Below are 22599 nucleotides of genomic sequence, written 5' to 3' on the forward strand. Positions count from 1 at the left end.
AAAACAAAACTCGGCTGGGAGTTTGGCCTAGTGGTAGAGTGCTTGCCTAGCATGCACTAAGACCCGGGTTCGATTCCTTGGTACCACATACATAGAAAAAAAAAAAACTCCAGGTCTTGAGTTCAAGCTCTAAGATTGAAAAAACAACTATCCTCCCGCAGACACCAGCAGTAGGATTCCCATTTGTCCAGAGGGGCATCCTAGACTTCGGATCACAAGCCTTTGGACATGGAGGGGACATGTAGAGTCCCTCCTCAAACTCCCATGGACAAACAGTCTGTTCTTAAGGCATCTCCACAAAGGAAGGAGTCAAGAGTGACACACTAGAATGTCTCCTCTCCAATTGCATTGCCCCACATGGGTCTCACTTCAGCCCTGAAAGCTATTTCCCCATTTTCTAGATGAAGAGCAGCTCTCCAGTCCTCAGAGAGCCACAGCCTCGCCTGAGTTCTCCAGGATGCACTCCTGGTACTCTGGGACACCTCCTTTCTGAGCCTTCCCCAGGTCAGCATGGTGCCAACAGTGCAACTAGAAAGTTCTGGCAGGACAGGGACCATATCTACCTGGAGCTGAAACAGAAAGATGTCACAGCGTAGGATGTACTCAACCCCATTGCTGATCTCCTGCTCCCGTAATGGTCCAGAGCAGGTGGCCTGTTTAGTGAATGGCTGTCTTCCTCCCATGGCACAGCTCCAGGACCCAGGCCTTGTCCTTCACGGGCTCCCCATTCCCTGGGCCTATTGAGGGAAGAGACTGAAAATGGAGGTGGAGGGGTATGCTTGCTGTTTCAATCCCTGTCCCAGAATGGCACATGTCATTTCAGCTCACATTCCTTAGGGTCCCACATCTGGCTTCAGGGAAATTGGGGAATGTGGAATAGCCATGTGATCATGGAAAAGAAGAAAGGGAGGTAGGCAAAATCTAACTCTGAGCTATCTCTGAGGTCCCAGCCTCTAGAAAATCACAGGTGCTCCATAAATAGAAATCAAATGAAGGAACCAAAATCCTGAGTGACTTACCACATTTCTTGCAGGAAATCAGTAAAAGTCTGAGAAGCTGAAGCTCTCGCTTCTCCCACCCCCCATCCCCCCCACCCCCTGCCACCACCACCAAAGAGCAGCTCAGCCCACGCTGCCTCTCTGAGCCTGGAGTTTCTCCATAGGAATCCACAGAGGTTTCCAAACAGCCTTGCCTCCCTGCCGCTGGAGAGATGCCAGCCCGTCGGAGACCAGAGCATGCCAATTGGGAAATCACAGTTATTAGGAGGGCTGTTTGGAGATGGGCGTGGGAGGGGAGGGATTACAAGGAGGACCTCTGAGGGGGAATTATGGGGAGCAGGTTCAGGGCGGGATGCAGAGCCCTGGTTAATAGCAGCATGGATGTGTGGCCTGCAGGCCTGACCAGTGCACCACTCCTAGCCTGCATCTATGGGTTGAATTATGCCCACCCCCACACTCACAAGTAGACCCCACAAAAAGTCTCATGTTAAACTCCTCATGTTAAACACAAACCCACCTCAGACTGTGGTCCATTAGAGTATCTATTTAGAGACGGGATGTCTACAGGTGACAAATACATTTGTCCACCTGATCCCATCCTCTCCCACTGCTTAGAGGTTATGGGTTGGATAAAATTCCTCGAATTCCAGATGCGAGTGTCTGCAGAGCAGTTTCCCCCAGGCAATCTACCAATGCCCGGAGCAAAAGGCAAGAACTAATTGGGGCTGCTGAGTTGAGGTATCCACTTTCTCAGTGGCCTCCCTACTGTCTCAGCAGGCACTCTATCATTGCAGCTGCTGGCATTTGTGCAGATGGGGTGACATCATGTTTGTAGACATGAAATGACGTCATACCCCTGCAGATAGAGTGATGTCATTCTTGTGGAAACACTTTGCAGATGATTTTTTTTAAATAACACAAATAACTGTCATTATTAATAAAAATCTGTGCTGACCTTCCTTTCTCCAGAATTTCCTTAACTATGAAACGACGTTGAGGTGTCTGCTATGGAAGCTGATGTCAGATGCCAGCACCCTTGAAATAACTCCAAGCAAAGCTGATCAGGATCTAGTATTGTAATTTTTTTGTCAGTTGTGGGGGTGTGGGGCTTGAACTCGGGCCTAGGCACTGTTTCTGACCTCTTTTGCTCAAGGCTAGAGCTCTACCACTTTGAGCCACAGTTCTGCTTCTGGGTTGTTTGTTTGTTTTTAGTAGTTAATTGGAAATAAGAGTCCCATGAGTACATTTCTGCCCAGGCTAGCTTCAAACAGAGATCCTCTGATCTCAGCCTCCTGTGTAGCTAGGATTACAGAAGTAAGCCACCAGAACTTGGTGTATTGAAATTCTTTTTTTTTTTCTGTAAAATTTCTTTTTTTTTTTTTTGTATTGTATTGAAATTCTTACAGCCCAGTATGCGTGGAGTCTCCTTGGTTGGTCCCTGTGACAGCCCCCTCCCCCCAGGCTATAACCCTCACAGAAGTTGGGGGGGGGCACACACAAGAGGCTTCCCCGCTCCCTCCCTCAACTTGGTTCCCTCCTCACTCGGCAACTTCCAAGGCTGAGGGCATCTGGTTCAACTCCACATTTCTACTTAGAATTGAATTGAGTTGCTCTTTGCTTTCTTTTTATAAATCTCATTCCTGGCCAGGTGCTGGTGGCTCATGCCTATAATCCTAGTTGAGATCTGAAGATCTTTGTTCAAAGCCAGCCTGGGTAGGAAAGTCTGTAAGATTCTTTATATCTGATTAATCAGCAAAAAGCTGAAAGTATAGGTGTGGCTCAAGTGATAGAACACCAGCCTTGAGCAAAAAAAGGCATGCAAGAGTAAGAGGCCCTGAGTTCAAGCCCAGTACCAACACATACTAAGAAAGCAACCATTCCTTCATTTGTAGACATTGTAGAAATTCAGAAAAGAATGTACAGGAAAATTTGTTTCATTCAACCTGCCCTCCAGAAATAAACCACTGAATGTCGGGGTTTTTAGCACTCTTTGCCTCCTGACCAGCAGGAAGGGCAAAGAGAACACACCCCGACTAAGACGAGACCGAGAAAGGATAGGGCTGGCTGGCCGCCTTCACCCAGCCCTCCCTTCTCCAGAGGGAAGACACAGACCAGCCAGGGAGCAGGAATCTATTAACATAAAAGTAGGCAGGAGAGGGGGAGGTAGGTGCAGTCAGAGAGGGCGGAGGGGCCAATCCGTGGGTTCAAGGTAGCCTTATTTTACATCACAAACCATAGCCAAACCTCCCAACCAGGAGACAGGCAGGTTGAATCTCCAAAACCAGGAAGTGAACACTGGGCCATGAGGTAGGCCTTTTACCCTTGATGTGTCGTGCCCCACAACTGAACATATTTTGGAAATCTCTTTCTAGATGTTTTCCTATGCCCAGAGATGGGCCTTTAATGATGGGTAGAGATGAATACACACACACACACACACACACACACGTACCACCTCTGCACACACAATTCTAGCAATGTAGAGCAGTACCCTCTCTCTGGCACACTTTCTAAGCTTAGGGATGAAATATCTTACCTAGGCTCACATGGCTATCGAAGTCTTCTCACAACAATGGATTCCTCACTCTCAGGAGGGCAAGGGCCATAGTGCTTCAGAGAGCACAATCCAGAGGTCCCTCCCCTGGCCCGAGGGCCCCCAGTATGCCTGCAGAGTGACCAGTCCAGCCAGAGTTCCCAAATTCGCAACCCTGAATATTAGTAGATAGCATAGCAAATGCCCAGTCACTGAGAGAAAGCACAGGGGTGACATGGATTAGAAATGGCTCTTCCTTCTCATATCAGCCATTAATCTTCTCCCTATTAAATGCCTTAAGGCAGTGCTGACATGATTAAATTTGACAATGACAGAGAAGATAGACACTGCATGCCATAAAAAACAGGGTAGGAGAAGTAAGGCGTGTCAGGAACAGCTCCCGGGAAACTGAGTCCAGAATAATGCCAGATTCCATTACCGGAGGTATGGGGTCCAGAGAAGAGGAGGAAGGGCAGCCTCACCATGTCCAAGGCTGCTCAGACCCAGCCTGAATGCTGGGTTGGATGAAGCAAAGGTCAAGACACCTCTTGGGACTGTGAGGAGAGAAATAATGGAAGATATTTGGGTGGAAGGAAGGGGTGAGGTTGATGGAGGTGGTAGGTTCAGGCTTCATGACTGTGTCTAGTATGACCTCATCATCCTTACTCCTGTGAGCCCCTTTCCATGGAAGGTACTGCTATAGTTTGGATTTCGAATGTCCCCCAAAGGTTTGTGTGTAATGGTTTGGTCCCCTTTCTGTTGGCACCCCTGAGAACTGGTGGAGGGGGGACCTAGTTGGAGGAAGTTAGGACTGTGCCCTTAGTGTTTCCTGGCTGCTTGGAGGGAAATGGAGCTCCCTACTTGCTATTCCTATCTGCCACCACAGGCTCAAGAACTGTGACCTTTCTTACTTTTGAGTTGTTCATTTCACGTATTATTTCACAGTGACGGAAAACTGATTCACACAGAGACCTTTGTAGATACCAGGGGGCTTTGTGGGTATCAGGGGACTAGGATAACAAACTGTCTTTTGGGGGACACAGTTTGACCAAGTACAGTACCCATTTCTGTAGTCTGCACAAGCTTGGTGGGTAAAGAAGATGAGAAGAGGAGGAGGGAGGGAGGGAAGGAGGGATTCAGTCTTCCCACATGGAAGGATCCATTGTGTAGGAACAGAATGTCAAGTAACTGAAATGACTTTTTTTTGTTACTTTACAACATAGTTGAATTGGTACATCCATGACTGCTTTTAGCTAAGCAGCCACTACTACAACAAACATGCCTAACATGAATTCATAAAGCTGGGAATGTAGCTCAGTGGCAGAGCACTTGCCTAACATGCACAAAGCCCTGGGTTCTGTCCCCACTGCCGCCAAAAAAAAAGAGAGCTAGTGTGTTACATTGTGTGATTTCTAGGAATAATTTCTATCAATGCCCGAAAGTGTAGAATGGGTGAGTGCTCTGAGGAAATATTTCTGTGTGCAAGCTGATGTGCAAACTACCAAGTTTCATTTTCACGCTGAATATGTAAACGCATGGTCATCTTTCTGCCAGGACACGTTGTTTTTAGTGCTCTTAGGGTTGCAGGAAGGGGGAAACCTTCTCCTTCCTTAATTCCTATTAGGATTTTCAGCAACTTTGGAGTTCACATCAGTTCTTTAAGTAGAAAATAAAAATTCATCTTATAAGCCTGCCTTCTTAGCGGGGCGGTGTTTCTATCTATGGTTAAATGCAATCGCAGGTTTGAGATTAAAGTACACAGCATCATCTCATTGTAAAACTCAGAAGCCACAGCCATTCTAGAATGCAGACTCACTAAACACGTGGCTGTCACAGAACCCCATAATAATAATCCTGGGCATTTAGCCCAGAAAAAATGGAAACAGAGGTTCACCCCTATGTTTGGAGAAGATTGTAATGACTAGCTGGAAAGAGTATGTATCCTTTGGCAAAGAATTGATAGCCAAACAAGAAAAATATGTACTGTGGAATACTACTCAGCAGTTAAAAGGACAAATTAAGGCCGGGAGTTTGACCTAGTGATAGAGTGCTTACCTAGCATGCACGAGGACCTGAGTTCGATTCCTCGGTGTCACATATGCATAGAAAAAGCCAGAAATGGTGCTGTGGCTCAAGTGGTAGAGCACTAACCTTGAGAAAGCCAAGGACTGTGTTCAGGCCCTGAGTTCAAGGCCCAGGACTAGCAAAAAAAAAATTATTAACATGCACATTGGATGAGCCTCAGGAGAACGATGCTAGGTAGAAACCATCCCTGAAGGTTATATGTGATATGGTTCTTCTATCTGTGGAACATTCTGGAAAGGACAAGACACCAAAACAGGGAGCATCTTGATGACTGCATTGCGGGGAAGTGGCGAGAGAGGGAGGTGGCTAAAGCTGGCAAGAGCTGGGCTCTGGCTGTGTCCATGTCTCCCCAGAGAGACACATGGGGCTACGGTTCTGTAATGTGTTACCATTGGGGGAAAGTCAGTGGAGGTTGTTCTGCCCCGCCATGTTGTTTCTCACATGTATGTTAGTCTATGATGATCTCAAAATAAGGTTTAAATAAAAATAGTAAGGGCTGGAGCAAACCTGACAAGTGCTCTGCAGGCGAACGGATCTGAAAAGAAAGATTGCTTGCTGTTTTTGCAACCTTTTATTATTTGACTTGATCCAGCAGGCAGGTGTGATTTGGTGATTTTGTTTAGACCCATGAAGTGGCAAAAAGAAAAAGAAAATAGAATAACATGTGGCTAGAGAGTGGCAGAAGCTATGCTACTCCATCCATTTTTGTGGATAATGTGTATTCTGAGTGCACAGGAGTATTCTGAACCTGGGGAGGTGGGGAAGAAAGAAGAGGAATGAGAGAATGTGTGGCCCGCTCCCTTCCAGCCTCTGTGAGTCCATCCTGTAACCACCAGCCTGTCATGCTGCTCTTTCCTTGTACTTACCAGCACCCGCGGGTGCTGGTAAGAGCCAGGACACATGGAGGAGAGGATGGGGGCTTCTGGATCCTGCAACAGGGACTCTCTCCACAACCAGAGGCTCAGTTCCATAATCCTGATGGATTCACAGAAGTTCCCAGTGGGTTACGGGTATGCCCATTGCACAAATGGGCATACTGAGGGCTTCACTGTTTGCATGCTGGATTCACGTGCACAGAGTGTGCTGCTGAAGCACACTCCATTTGAGATATCACCTCATTGGTGAGACCCTCATCCTGTCTCACCACCCCTGACCCAAGCTCTTTGGAGGCAGCAGCAGAAGGAGCCTGGCCAAGGAAAGCTGGGGGAGGGGCAGCTGCAGAGCAGCACCTTGGGGGCCAGATGTGAGAGCGGCTCTGTTGGATGCACTGAGAGACAGTTGCGTGTCTGGCCCACACATTTGCTATCAAGACTCTCCCCATTGACTATGAGGCCAGCCTGGGCTACTGGAGGCCAGCAGGATGCCTAGTAGCCGCTGCAGAGAGAGAATTGGCCCCAGATAGAAACAACTAACTTCAGAGTGTCAGAAAGTCACCTGCCTGCGGGGGTGGAGAGGCTGACTCTGCGTGACAGGTCGGGCCCACGCATGATGGGTTGGTAGGCACAGGCAAGGCATGGCTGAGACACCTCATGAGCCACCTTCTCTACTGGTGGCCAGTTCTAAAGTAGACAACCTCAGGCTTCAGGGCCAGGGACTGGGAGAGCTGGATGGAAGATTCTGGAAGGAAGGACTGGCCTGTCTCCTTGGTGTGCAGTTACAAACCACCCAGAAGTCCTGCTTTTTATCCTGTGAGGGCCTTGTCTCAGGATGGGAAGGAGAAAGGCGGGCAGGAGATGGGCTCAGCCCTTCTGTGTTTGTGTTGGTACTGGGACTTGAACTCAAGGCATGGGTGTTGTGCCTCAGTTTCTTTGCTCCAAGTTGTCACTCTACCACATAAACTGCAGCTCCACTTCTGGCTTTTTGCTGGTCAACTGGAGATAGTCTTGCTGTTTTTCCTACACTGACTGACTTTGAACCCTGGTCCTCAGATCCCAGACTCCTGAGTAGTTAGGATTACAGGCGTGAGCCACAGGCTCATTTCCATCTGAAAGTTTCTCTTACTCTGTGTTCTCTACCTTCACCTGAGGAGATTGGACTGTGAGTCCACCTGTCCATGTTTAGCATGTGAGCATGTTCCTGGGGCGAGAGACCCCTTCTGCATGTTAGAAAGAGAGCAACATAGACCGATTCACGGACTCCCATCTCACCCTTGCCTTCAGCTCTTGCTCCTCTGCCTGGAAGGTTCTATACCAACAAGTGCTTTGTCCTTTTCCAAGCTGTAGTTCTTTGCAGGTGTCTCTGGGCAGGGAAAGCCCCATACTTCTTGGCACCTCTTGATCCGACAGACATCCAAGATGAGTCCTCTCACTTTCTCAAGGGTATCAGACCCGGAGCAATAATGACATGGCCCCCTTGGGGGCTCCACTCCCACTGAGTAGTAGTTGTTGTTTTTGTGTGTGTATGTGCTGGGGCCCCACCTGACAAATTATGGAGCCACCCTTTCCCCTCGTGGGTCTAGGGCCTGCACCATGTGCAGTCACCGTGTCTGGAATAAATGGCCCTGTGATGCCACAGGACATTTACAGAGTGCTTTCCTCTCCTTCCTCCAGGGATCTATAGAGGGCACTGCTTCCGGATCAATCACTTCCCAGAGGACAACGATTACGACCATGACAGCTCGGAGTATCTCCTTCGTGAGTGTCAAGAGCCCCTGGTTTGTTTTGTGTGTGTGAAGGGGAGCATGGCAGACCCCGTGGGCATGGAGAGGGTGCTTTCCTCTGGGTGTTGTGGACCCACCCTTCCGGGGGGTGGAGTTGTGCACAATGACACCTCACGGGCTGGGTGATATTTGGCAGATGGGCTCCTACTGATCCAAGGCCTGAGCTGGAGGACTGTAGCAACCTGGGCTGCTGGGTGTGGCCAGCTTTGGACCAGTTGATTGGCTGGAACACATTGGTTTAAGGGCATGTTCTCTGTCTACATTTCTTTGAGAGTAAAGATATCCAGCACATTGCTCAGCCAGAAGTAGACATGTCCAGCCCTCCACTGCACGTACACACTTGAGGTCCTTGAAACAGCAGGTTAGGACCCTGGCAGGACAGCTTCTTGGTGTGCTAGCAGCCTGAGAAAAGTGAAGAAGGGGCAGGACGACCTGATATGTGGCCTCAGTTCCTTCCTGCACCAACTGCTCAAGTCACTACCTATGTCTACCAGCTGATATTGCAGTCATTATCCCCATCTGGGGGCTGGGGCTGGGTGAGATCCCTCAGACCGGAGCCAGGATGTCACAGCACATGCTAAGCCCCAGAGAACAAACCTAGCCCCACTTCAGGAAGGCCTGATCTCATCCCTAGCCTGATATGGAGCCTAGAACTAGAAAAACCAGGTCTCGGTGTCATTTTCCTCTTAGCCAAAAGACACGAAATGCTGCTTATGATGGCACTCCTGGGGTTGAGCCTGGCTTCATTTATGGAGAATCAATACCGGGGCCCTCAGAGAAAATGCAATTCACTCCGCACCTGCTTACAGATCTTTTTTTTTTTTCCCAAAAAAAGAAAGGCTTTAGATTCTGAGTCATCTGCTGAACTAGAACAGCATGTGGTTCCTATGGAGCCGTGGCTGTGGCAGGCAGCTCCAGCCAGGCCCAGAAATCATTTGGCCAAAGCCCTTTTCTCCTGCCTTCTTCCTTCATCTTCTCCTCCTCCTCCTGCTCGTCCATTCTGCTTCCTGAGTGGGGGAAGCTGCACTGGACCAGACAAATGAGACTCCCAGAGACTGTAGGGGAGAGATACAGCACAACACCAAGGGGTATTATTTGCATATGTTGCTATGGACAGTCTTCAGATTCTGTAGTGCAGGCCCAAGAGGGTGAGCTGGAGCGGCACAGCTGCGGCCCACTGGAGAAACTGTAGCTTCTTCATTTTGCAGCTTGGCAAGAGAAAGCCAGAGAAATAATTATTGCTGACTCTCCAAAGCCAGTGTCGGGGAGCCTTGTGGTATGATCCACACAACCGGTGTCCTGGGGCCAAAGGCAGGATGGAGAAAAAGGACAAAATGGGGAAGTGGAGAGGCACGTGAAGCACATACCTGACCAGCTTCAGTCCTGCTGCTGGAGGGTCCTAGAAGCGACAGAATGACTCCCTCAAATGAAGTAATGATGGCAGCATGACAACAATTAGAGCTTATGTTCAAGTGTACAGTGTGAGGAGACATGCCAGGTTCATTAGCAAACCTAGCCTGGGGCTGAAGGCCTCCAGGCCCTTGGTCTGTAAGTGATGGCAGGCTTGGGGGTGGGAGGGAGCAGAAAGGTGTATTTCATCTACTCCATGGCTGCAGGCAGGGACATTTGGCCCTGATAATCTCTCAGCCCTTCATGTAGGTGAGCCTGGAGCCATGGCTGGCTGGACTGTGTCCCCTGATTCCCAGCAATCAGTCTTATGGTTTCTATTCAAACCACTGAACTCCAAAATCTGGAGGTGCCCAGGAGAGTGGTCTCCGAGGGCCAGTGTTTGCAGGAAGTGAAACTTCATGCAGATGCATGTATTCATAACCACAGAAGTTATTGTGAGCCTACTATGTGTCCTGTACTGGGCACATGGAATATAGCAGCAAGAAGAACGGAGCTCCACCCTCTTGATGCTAACATGCTAATGGAGAACTGGGGGTTGGAGATTTGGGGAGAAGGCACAGAAGTTGCCGCAGAGGAGGTGCCTGTGGGGCAGTACAGCCATCCAGGTAGGAGCACCAGCCTGGCGGATCCAAGGTTGTGCTGCTCAAACCTGGCTTGAGCAACTCAGGAAGAAAGTCAATCCCAAGCAACACTCTGAAACTGACCACAGAGGCTGGGCTTGTATCTTGAGTTATGTCATTGTCCCAGGACTCCTGAAGGCCTCTGAGCTCTTGGGATCCCCTGTTGGGGTACACATTGGCAGCCCAAGAACTCCAAGTCTCCTGTCCATCTTTCCCTGAGCCTAGAACCTTCTTCTAGCTTCTAGGAGTTGGCCACACTTCAGTCTCACTCACACCTCAGCCCCAGGTCCTGCAAGGCACGGGACTCATGCCATTGTCATGGCAACTGCAGTCCGTGTGGTAAAGGTCAAGTGTTTGTCTGACTTACGTGGGGCAGAATGGATGGCTCTAAACCAGGTGCAGGCCTCAGGTGAGCTCAAAGGAACTAGGCTCCTCCCTTCTCCCCTGTTGCCTAACCTGTCTGCAGAATTCCAGGCAGGGCCTGGTTCTGGCTCTGCCAGCACAGCTCAGCAGCACATTTCCGAAGCACACAGGAAACCTCCTACAGCAATGGAGGCCAGGAGGGCCGGAGAGAAGAGCTTCATTGAGTGTCCTCAGACAATCCTTCCTCTGTGTTCCAGGGACACAGTGGCGGGTACAAAAGGAGACAAACATAGCCTTGAGATGCTGAAAGCCCCCACGCCAGTCAGCTGGCCTAAGAGGGACATCTGCCACCACTTCCTGACTCACTGTCCCCTGCTGGGGCCACCAAGACCCAGGCCATTTGATTTGGATGGGGTTGGGGGACCCCCAGGGACATAGGGAGGACTGGGCTCTGGACTCCTCCCCAAATGGCTCTTCCATTCTTCTAGCTTTCCTGCCATCCCTGATCCTAAGGGAAGGGAAGCCCAAAGCTCCTACTGTGTGTGTTGGTTTCTCACAATAATCGTGGAGCTGTCATAACAAATGATCATCATTGTGTGGCTTGAAGTCATAGAAATTCATTCGGGCTCAGGAAGAAGTGGGGCTCTTCTCTTGCATCTTGTAGCTTCTGGGGATGTTAGTACTCCTGGGCTATGGGTTCTACTCCACTCTCTGCGTCCATCTTCGTGTGGCCTCCTCCCCTCTCTCTTCTCCTTGGAACAATTGTCCTTGAGCTTAGGGACCATCTGGTCAGCCAGGACGATCTCATCTTGAAAGTCTTATTTGCATCTGACTTTTTTGTTTTCCAAATAGGATCACATTCACAGTTCCTGGGGTTAAGATGAGGATATTTCTAGAGGTGGGGCACAATTTAACATCTGCAGATCCGCATAACTACTGTCCACAAGTTATGGAAGAGTAGATTCAGCTGGGCACTGGTGGCTCACCCCTGTAATCCTGTGTACTCCGGAGGCTGAGATTTAAGGGTCATGATTCAAAGCCAGTCCAGGCAGAAAAGTCTCCATGAAACTTTTATCTCTAATTATCCACTTAAAAACCAGAAGAGGAGCTGTAACTCAAAGTGGTAGAGTTCCAGGTCCTGAGTTCAAGCCCCACAACTAACCAAAAGTTCCTGCCCACATTCGCCTGCTGGTCAGTGAAAGAACAAGGGTATAGATGGACCAGGCTGTTGGACAGACCTACTGACCCTGTGATCTCAGGTACATCCTAAGATGCCAGGTGTGGTGGTAAAGAAAATGCCCAGGAAGCATATACTGTAGCCAACCTTGTGCCAGGCCTGGGGGTCACATGGACAAAGCCAGCTGCAGGGTATTGGTATTGTGGTGGCTCCTCCTCCCCTCCTCTCTCCCACTGGTGAGAAGTGAGACAACTGCATTTCAACAGTATGAAATGGGAAAGTGCAGAAATAATTCATAAATTTTGAATCGTTTTTAAAATCATAGTATGATGCTATATGTGGGGCAGATCTCTCCCTAAATTTAATGTCTAAATTAAACTTTATCACAGGTACTTATACATGAGCTAGCAGAATATGAACATTTAATATATATTGTGTATATATGGAAATGTATATGTGCATATATAATACATTATAAATATATGTGTGTATATGCATATGCATGTATATGTTATATATAACATATGTAGGTATGTGTATATGTACATGTATATGTACCTGTTAGATTTTGAGCATCCTGCAGCTAAGAAGAGACAATTGTGCTTCATAGGGGAAACTGAGTTTTAGAAAGGTGAAGTGACTTAGCCAGAGCCACACCATCTCACTTAATATGCCAGATCCTGTGCTTCTGTCCAGGAATCAGGGCTCCCTGGTGACTCCATAAAAGGACTGAGTGTCTGTGAAGTACTTTGTGTATCCACAGTCCAAGCTCCCAGAGGCTGGTGTTACTCTGCGTGCCCCAGTGCCCGCTCCCCCCTCCCCGCCCTGAGACTCTGCTCCTCCCAGCTGACTCCTCCACTCAGCAAGGGGCTGAGGGGATAGATGTGACTCCAGGCCCCATGGCATCCCAGAGAGTGATGGGTAGATGTGGGGCCCAGCTGCTGTGGCCAGAGGGGGGCTGGTCTCACTGCCCTCTGCTTTGTCCCCTCCCCGGCCCAGGCATCGTGCGTGCCTCCAGCATCTTTCCGATCCTCAGCACCATCCTGCTGCTGCTTGGAGGGCTCTGCATAGGTGCCGGGCGGATCTACAGCCGCAAGAACAACATCGTTCTCAGTGCCGGCATCCTCTTCGTGGCTGCGGGTGAGCCTAGGGCTTGCATGGCCACCAGTAGGGCCCCACAATGGGACGGGAGATGGGGACGTGATGGAGGAGGTAGACACGTGGTCTGGATGGCCAGGGGGCATGCATCCTGTAGGAGAACCAACTGGAAAGTCACTGTGCTCTGTTAACTCTTTAAAATCTAGGTTTGCAGCCAGGTGCTGGTGGCTGGCGCCTGTATTCCTAGCTAATCAGGAGGCTGAGATCGGAGGATCGAAGTTCAAAGCCAGCAAGGACAGGCAGTCTAGGAGATTTTTATCTCTAGTGAGCCACCAGAAATGATCAACCAGACAGAAGTGGCTCAACATGGTAGAGCCTTGAGCAAAAAGGATTCAGTGATAGCAGCTCAGCCCCGAGTTCAAGCCCCAAAACCAACACAAAGTAAAAAAATCATAATAAAATAAATAACAAAAGTCCAGGTTTGTGATAGGGAGGAGCAAATCCTTCATGAGATTTCCTTTTGGGGCGACAAGCATGTTTGAGAGCTGGATAGAGGTGGTAGCTATTCAATGGTGAATGAACAAGGGACTTGAGCCTGGGCAGAGTTTGGTTTCTACAACGGATCCCAGCACCAATCCCCACGACACCAAGGGACAACTGCACAGGAGACAAAAATCAGCTGTGGGACTAGACCATTACTCGTGGTGGTGGGGAGGACTGGTCAGCAGCCCCTCCCCTGACCATCATGCCTTGTCCTGCCCCTCCAGACATGGGTCTAACCTCTGCATCGCTGTCCCTCCCCACCCCCTCCCACTTCCATTTCAGGTCTCAGCAACATCATAGGCATTATCGTCTACATCTCCAGCAACACGGGGGACCCAAGTGACAAGCGTGATGAAGACAAAAAGAACCATTACAACTACGGCTGGTCTTTTTACTTCGGAGCCCTGTCGTTCATTGTAGCCGAGACCGTGGGCGTCTTGGCTGTAAACATTTACATTGAGAAAAACAAAGAGTTGAGGTTTAAAACCAAACGGGAGTTCCTGAAGGCATCATCCTCCTCTCCCTATGCCAGGATGCCAAGCTACAGGTACCGCCGACGGCGCTCCAGGTCCAGCTCTAGGTCCACCGAGGCCTCACCCTCCAGGGACGCATCTCCTGTGGGCCTGAAGATCACCGGGGCCATGCCCATGGGCGAGCTGTCCATGTACACTCTGTCCAGAGAACCCCTCAAGGTGACCACGGCCGCCAGCTACAGCCCTGACCAGGAGGCCGGCTTCCTGCAGGTGCACGATTTCTTCCAGCAAGATCTGAAGGAGGGATTTCCCGTCAGCATGCTGAACCGGCGGACCACCCCCGTGTGATCTGTGTCTCCCCCAACCCCAGCACCGGCTCTCCCTCCCCCAGCAGCTGTCCGCCCCTCCCAGGAGGGCCTACGGTTCGTAAGACAATAATGGACAAGGAACTGAAGGAAGACACAACCCTCCCTGGCCTTCAGCAGGTGCAGTGGGCTGGCTTAGAGCTCATGAGCCAGGAGACTGGAATCGAGACCTTCAAGTGAAAGCCAACTTTATCCCCAGAAAAGATTGGGTTGTCTTGGGTTTTTTATTTCTGTTTTGTTTTTTGGTTTTTATTTTTTTGTTTTTCTCCTGCCCCAGGCTTTTCCAGAATCTCTAGGAAGCCCAAGATCTTTCCTTGAAGCTACACAGGAAAAAAAAAATGAGCCATTATCTCCTGTTGGAAACCAGTCTTGCAAGAAGGAGATTTCAGGCCTTTGCTCCCCCCCCCCCACCTCTGCCTGGGCACTGGGCCACTGGAAGGCCTTTCCAGGCACAGAGAAGCTTCTGGACTCTTATCAGCTACGTTCGCATCTGGAGCCCCCAGTGTCTTTGAGCCAGAAACAACAGAGCTTGCTTCCTTCCTCTCGATCTCTCTTCTCTCCATCTCTTTCGGACAAGTTGGCAGGGAAAAGTCAGCCTGAAGAGAAATGGTCAACTAACTGGTGCTTCAGCCTTGAGCTGTCCTAGGCCTGTGGAGGAGTCTGAGGTAAAGGTGGATGGAGGCAGCAGCTAGCCTCCCAGTCAGCTTCCAGAAGTTCCCACCTTACTGATCATAGGCAGGACACACTGACGGAACTTGAAGGTCTGGAATATTCCATGTGTCAGAGGAAAGGGCTCTTGCTGGGTCCCTCCGCTCTGCTGGAGGAACAGAGTTGCCTGGCATGAGGAGATGAGGCTGACTCTCACCTCCACACTGGTGTGTGACTGCAGAAGCTTGGACTTTGGTATAAGAAAGGAAGATTTGAGTGCAAATAGTGACCAAAACACACACACACACACACACACACACACACACACACACACACACACACACACACACCAGAGAGTAAGCATCCATTTCTCAGTGGTTATGAACCAGCACCAGAAGAGTGAATTACGTTTCTTTTCTCTTCTTAAAAAGCAGCAACACATCACCCCACCTCCCAACTCCTGTAATTGTAATTTATTCTGCTGCCATGCAGAAAGTCCAGTGAAGGGGCTGGACTAGGCTTTCTTTTCCTTAGGAGAAAGAAATCTTGGCTGTTTGTTTGGAACTGAGGAGGTAGGTTCTGAGTTATACAGATTTGGAAGACTGAGCACCCTGGAAACATGGAATGTGCCCTCTTTTCTATCAAACATGTGCTTTCTAAGGACCAATGATTTCTTACTTTTTGACATTTCTTAATCCAATCTGTGATCTCGTAGCTGTCTCACTTAGAAGTGATGAGCAAATTCTTACCTCAGCCACCTGGTTCACAGAGGCCCTGGGCCAACCCAGGTCCATCTGACCTAAGTGATGACCTTCGTCTCCCCCTGCCCACCCTTCACCCCCAGGAGAGGACTGCCCAACCCACTGCCGTTGTGTGCTGGCAAGCTGAGATGTGAGGCATGCCTGGATGCCTTTGTGCTTGCCAAAACCCTTCCCCCCTGGCCAAGCTGGCTCTTGGGTGTGTCCAAGCATGCAGACTGAGCACCTCAGTGTTGGGGGTGTGGCCAGGCCCTGCTGCAGGACTTCCCACCTCCACCACCCTCACCATCACCCCACTGCCATGCCACCATCTTAGGAGGTTGCAGGAAGCCCACAAGACCCAGGATTTGTCTTTGGTTTCTTCCAAAAGCCACACAGTCTTCTGTGGCTTCTAGCCACGCCACCTCCCTGACCACTGCCCCTAGAAGTTCCTGTGACCCTCTCCCCATAGAGAAAGCTGTGTTCCAATGAATCCTACCTCTTCCCCAGTCTCAGGCAGAGGACCTGTAGGGCCCATGCTGGGGTCCAGGAAGGAGTAGAAAGAAGGGGACAGAGGACAGGGAGCAAAACAACCTCCAGTGCTCCAGTCTCCACAGCTTCCCTGCCACCCCAACTCGCTGCCATCCCGCCCTGCTCCCTGGACTCTGATCAGGCACAGGGAGCAGAACCTGCTGCAGCCAGGCTCATCTGGCACCATCTCTGGGGGCTTTGTGTCGAAAGCCCCCCTACCCACCCTCCACCCCTCCCTCCCACTGTGTGTTTTGCCAGTTCAACACCTGTGATCCTCTCCAACACCACTTCTCCTGGTTGTTAGTTCTGTCTCTCCTCTCTCTTTCTCTCTCTTTTTTTTAATTAAATAAACACATTTTTAAAATGTTCTCTTCTTGATATGGGGAGGTGGGAAGGGTTCCCCTTGAGTCTTTACAGACACCCTGCTCTGGGATTTTGGGTGCAATGGTTTGGGGAGGGGTTGTCTGAGATAAGAAAGAGGTTGAGGGGAGGATGGACACTTGGCTACCAAGGCCAGTTTCTCTGGTTCGGATCTGGGTCATCAGCACTGCTGGGCTTCTGGGTGATGCCTTTGAGATAAATTTTCAGGAGATACACGGGCCAGCGGGGGTAATGGTGTAAGCAGCATGTCTAAATAAGCTGGACCTGTCCAGCCAGATTGTGCCATCAGCACTGAAGTGCCATGTTACCTGGTAGGGGCTAGAAGTCAACCGACATTTCTCCCTCCACACTGGTAAACGAGGTACAGAGGCACCTGAGTGCCTACATGCCTGTGTGCTAGCTTGCAAAGCTGGGCAAGAGAGACTCAGGAAGCAAGCTTCCCACCTAATCCAAAACAGGGTAGCCAGCCATGGGAAAGAGTGAGCTAGAGAGAGACAGAGAGGGGGGCCAGAGTGACCCATTGACCTGTCTACTTATCAGACTGCACAGCCCTGGTGATGTCAGCAAATCCAGCTTCTCTTGTGGACGCATGAGGAGGACTGGTGTATGACCTCATTTAATTCTGCCCACGCAGTAGCCAGGCAACCTCCTGCTCTCCTTGTACCTTTCCCTATGTCTCTTTCAGGACTATGATCTAGAAGCTTCTTCCTGAGAGCCACAGGCTTTGAGAACTGAATTTCTGTAAAGGCCAGTGGCACCTTGTTCCCAAAGAAAAAGCACTGATCAGGGGTTCTCACACCCCTGTGTCCCTGTACCCCAGACTTCATGCCAGGGAGTGCCAAGTCCCTGCTTGATAGCTATTTGTCATCCTGTCTGAGAAGGAAAGATGTTCCCAGGTGTGCTGAAGCCACAGGACTGGAGCTGGAGCCTTTGTGGGTCCAGGCGTAATGGCCTCCTGACAAAGCTTCAGGCCTGTCATACCACCAGCCTAGATTTGGCACTTGGTGGCAGAACTGTTTATTCTTAGCTCTGAAGAAATCCTGGCTCAGCATAAGCCACTTGGCCATCCCGAGTGGACTCTCGGGCTGTGCCAGGCTGCACTTTGGGACCTGCTGTCACCTTCCAGGGTCCCTTAGTCATGTGTTTTATGCAGCTAAAAACCTCTTTTCTGGAACTGGATAAAGCGTGATCCATCAGAGACCACACAGGGTGGATATGCTACTGTTCTAATGAATATGCCACTCAGAGCGCCCCCCCCAACATGGCTCAGTAGCCCCTACTCTCTCCTCCAACTTGTATTGTTCAGAGTACACTCAGGACAGAATCAACAACCCCCAAATGCATGGCTTCAGACAGTAGAAGCTGAGCTGAAGGCATATCTCAAGTGGCAGAGCAGCTGTGCTAACTTGTAGAGAATGAACCTGGAGCTACAGGATGGAATGAGGATACTGTGGGGCATCCAGTGATGTCCCCAAATGCCTCATGCCTTGTCCCTCACCATGGTGTGCTCCAACATCTGCGGTTGAGAGCCCTGCTCTAGTTGATTCTACAAGGAGGGAAATCAAGGCACTGGAAGTGGGAGGAGTTTGTACAAGATCATACAGCTGGTATAAGCCAGGTGCTGTTATGAAAACTGATTTATTCCCAGAATTCCTTCTCTCCCCCGTGTTTACAGGATGGCCCCTTTCCTCTTCACATTTAAGCCATCCGTTTCAGAAAGAGAAATTGAGTCAGAAAGCAATGAGGTTAAAAAGAAAGAAAGAAGGAAATGAGGAAATCCTGACCAGGGTAAAGGGAGGGACTTCTCCTTGAAGCCTTTGTCCCTGGAGTTGAGTACAGAATTCTGGTGGAAAGTATCAAGGCTGGAAGCCTGGCCCAGTATAACCCAGGGACTCACTGCTCCATGGTATCCTCCATCCTCATCCCAGCAGCTCAGTGAGGTGAACCAGAGGCAGAAGATCAGGACCAAACCCCAATATCTCTTTCCGTTTTTTCCTTCTCTTCACATTAATAGACAAGTTACCATTCTGGCTCCCTCTGCCATAGGAGTGAAGCGACATTCCTAGGGCAGAGAGAGAGAGAGAGACAGAGACAGAGACAGAGATAGAGACAGAGACAGACACAGACAGACAGACAGATAGACAGATAGACAGACAGACAGACAATGAATTAATCTTTAAAAACAGCCTTTATACATACCCAGCTCCATGGCTGGTCCTATTGAGAGGTGTCTGTGATACACTCAAGGAGTTCCCACAGTAGGTTGCTCTACAATAACCCTTGGAAGTGGTGCCCCGAGAGCCAGATACACGGGCTGCCCTCGCCCAGAGTTCTTAGTTCGGAAGAAACCTGTCCAGCCATGTGGCTGTGCCCTGCAGTCAGTTCCTTCAGGTGATTTTGACCGTCAGTGTTCTAGGCTCTTGGATAGTGAAGTACTTCATGCTGTAGATTGACAACCTCCACATCACTACGGGGTATTCCTGAGTTCCTAACATGGACCCGTAGCAAGAACATAGTCCCTAAGTGTCCAGGATTCAAGTCACAAGTCCTGTCCCTATATGCCTTGTACAGAGCCACCAAGAGCTGACAGCAGTGAGAAGAGGGAGGGGCACTCAGACCCAGCCACATGACTTTAGCTTCCTGCACTAGTACCCAGCATAGCACCCCATAGACCCCTAAATGTGGAGGATGCACAGACCTTAGAATATGGAGAGGAGATGGATCCAGAGCAGGGCTGGATAGTCCTAACACAAATATTTTTAAACTTGAAGCTTTCAACAAAACTGTTGGAGCTACTGAAGAACGAGAGCCTGGCATCAAAACAATAATAATAATAATAATAATAATAATAATAATAATTTGAAATCCTCTCCTTGTCCTTACTATGGCTCCAGTAACCCCTCTGGAACATCCAGAAGCCACAACTCAAATCACAATAGCCATTAAAAATAACTGAAAAAATAAATGGTATAAATATATATAAGTATATATATTTTTTTCTTTCCTACTTCTAAGTCATTCATTCACCTAAAAAGTTCAGAGAATTGAGAAAAGTTCAAAGAGAAAGTATTTTCAGTCAAAATCCCACTGATGGGGCCAGGAGTTTGGCCTAGTGGTATAATACTTGCTGAGCATGCACAAAGACCCAGGTTCAATTCCTTGGTACCACATACACAGAAAAAGCCAGAGTGGTGCTGTGGCTTAAGTGGTAGAATGCTTTGAGAAAAGTTAAGGACAGTGCTCAGGCCCTGAGTTCATGCCCCAGGACTGGCAAAAATAGCCCACTGACCCAAAGGATAAGCAGTTAGTATGTCAGTAGGCACAAATGTGAAAAGCACATGGTGGCTTGAGATTCTGCCTCTGTTCATTGTGATTCCATGGTAAGAATCTTTCCCACATCTTCAACCATTCCTCAGAAACATATTTGTTTTGCCTTGTTTTGCAGTGCTGGAGATCAAAGCCAGGGCTTTGCACTTGCCAAACATGCACTTTCCAACCCAGCCCCATGCCCAGCCCTAAGCATTTAATTGTTCATGACTGCATACAATAGCTATCACTATTCACCTAAGTAGTGCCTTGTGACTGAACAAGCTTTTTTTCACCTGTTCCCAGATCTTAAATGACATCAAAATGGAGCCCAACTGACAGGATGTGCAGTGTACACTTGGTTAAAATCTGATGGTTTTTCAGAAGTTGTGGAGCAGCTTTCCTCTAGAAGTGGATGAATAGAGCGGCCTTCTAAATCGAGTCAGGAGCTGTCCCCACCCATGTCCAGGGAGTCTGGGATGGCTGCCTATGCAGCCTCCACTACCCTCCCTGCTCAGGAGCCACTGAGCAGCTTCCCACTGGGTTCCAGTGGAAAGATAGAGATGCTTCATTCCACCTGATTACACACCCAGCTCTCCTCAGCACTCCAAATGAAACTCCCCCCACCCAGCCAGCCAGCATATTAGTTAATAGTGCTGTGTGAGGAATTACTACCAAACCAAAGGGGGAGGAAACAACCATGAAATATACAGAGTCTCGTCTCTGTTTGACATGGCCCGGGCCAGGATAGTTCTCAGCTCCACAATTCAAGGCCTCAGCTGGAAGTTCCATGGTAGGGACCAGAAAATTTGATAGATACCAAAATCAGAATGCCTATCCTTGGCCTCTCTGGGTGGCCTGAACCTCTTCACAGCTTGGTGATGGGGCCCAAGGACAAGTGTCCCGGGAACAAGAGAGAAAGCCTTTTGCATGGTACTCCAAAGGCTACAGAGTAGAAAACCATCCAGGGAGAGGAAGTAGATCCCAGCTCGTGATGGGGGAACAAGAGTCAGGAAGGAGACAGTGTGCCTGCTGCCTGGCTCTCTAGTACCTCCCCTGGTTCTGGATTCCTTTCCTACTTCTACTCCCTCCATTTCATCCTCCATCTCCAATACCCCCTGAGGGACTCACTGCATCTTTATAGCTCTTCACTGAGATCCCTTTCCACTTCCTGGGGGAAATGAGCCTAGCTCCCCCCTCAACCCAGGACCCTGAACCCTGGACCTCTCTGATGAAAGGTGCTCACTTGAAGAGTCTCTTCCACAATTTCCCAGTATATCATCCCAACTTTCACAGTGCTCAGACCCAGGGGATACTTGGCTAGCAACCAAAGAGGAGGATATGAAGACACATAGAATCCCAAAGAAGGCTGAAGGGGTACACCTGAGACACAGCATCTTGAACATGCAGCTGCTAACACACCTGGCAGCCCAACCTCAGGAACAGAAGTCTGTGAGAAGGGACAGTCGTGACCTCATCTTTGGGCTCAGAATTGCAAGAGAGTGGAGATGCTGCTGCTGCACGATCATGCCTGGAAACATCTGAGGTGGCGGATAATAGCTCGTCAAGTCTACAATTAAACATGGCCTCTAACAAAACTACATTGCAAAAACTGGAAAAGAAACAGAACGAAAAGAGTAAAAAAGTTGAAGAAGCAGAGCCTGAAGAATTTGTTGTGGAAAAAGTACTGGACTGACGTGTAGAGAACGGAAAGGTGGAATATTTCCTGAAGTGGAAGGGATTTACAGATGCTGATAATACTTGGGAACCTGAAGAAAATTTAGATTTACCAGAATTAATTGAAGCATTTCTTAATTCTCAAAACACTGGTAAAGGATGGTACAAAAAGAAACCCTTTATCAGACAGTGGATCTGATGACAGCAAATCAAAGAAAGAGATACTGCTGGCAAACCAAGAGGCTTTGCTAGGGTTCCAGATCCTGAACGAATAATTGGTGCCACAGATGGCAGTGGAGAATTGATGTTTGTCATGAAATGGAAAGATTCAGATGAAGCTGACTTGGTGCTGGCAAAAGAGGCAAATATGAAGTGTCCTCAGATTGTAATTGCTTTCTATGAAGAGAGACTAACTTGGCATTCTTGTCCAGAAGATGAAGCTCAATAATTGCTTGCATTGTTTTTTATATATATTTACATACACACACACACACACACACACACACACACACACACACACACATATATATAATCTGAGTCTTGGTTTTTGAATTAATGGTGTGAAACAACTACATTCTAATGAACATCAAGTTTGATGTGTTGGTTTTGGAAGTAGTATTGGGGGAGTTGTTGAGTTTTTTTTTCCTCAATAGCACTAGTTACTTTGAGCAAATATAATTAAGGCTTTCTGTAGCTGCTTCCTTTATCAGAAAAGAATATTTAATAACATGGAATATTTCCTCTGTATCCAGGAACAGATTGTTTTTGTTTGTTTGTTTGTTTGTTTGCCAATCCTGGGCATGAGCTCAGGGCCTGAGCACTGTTCCTGGATTTTCTCAAGGCTAGAGCTCTACCACTTGAGCCACAGCACCACTTCTGGCTTTTTGCTATATATGTGGTACCGAGGAATCGAACCCGGGTCTTCGTGCATGCTAGGCAAGCACTCTACCACTAGGCCAAACTCCTGGCCCCAGACTTTTTTTTTTTTTTTATAA

General features: G+C 48.9%; 1 protein-coding gene across 1 annotated transcript in view; it reads left to right on the forward strand.

The window, feature by feature from the left end:
• Cacng4 (calcium voltage-gated channel auxiliary subunit gamma 4) overlaps nucleotides 1-16582 on the forward strand; it is a 47454-nt gene extending 30872 nt beyond the window's left edge. Inside the window, exons 2-4 of the mRNA XM_090351610.1 lie at nucleotides 8166-8249; nucleotides 12845-12985; nucleotides 13769-16582. Coding sequence (XP_090207736.1) covers nucleotides 8166-8249; nucleotides 12845-12985; nucleotides 13769-14307 — 764 coding nt within the window. The 3' untranslated portion in view covers nucleotides 14308-16582. The remainder of the gene's footprint in view (nucleotides 1-8165; nucleotides 8250-12844; nucleotides 12986-13768) is intronic.
• The last annotated feature ends 6017 nt before the right edge of the window (nucleotides 16583-22599 follow it).

Source organism: Megascapheus bottae, chromosome 17, assembly GCF_031878675.1.
Source record: "Megascapheus bottae isolate mThoBot1 chromosome 17, mThoBot2.hap1, whole genome shotgun sequence".
Taxonomy (NCBI): Eukaryota; Metazoa; Chordata; class Mammalia; order Rodentia; family Geomyidae; genus Megascapheus; species Megascapheus bottae.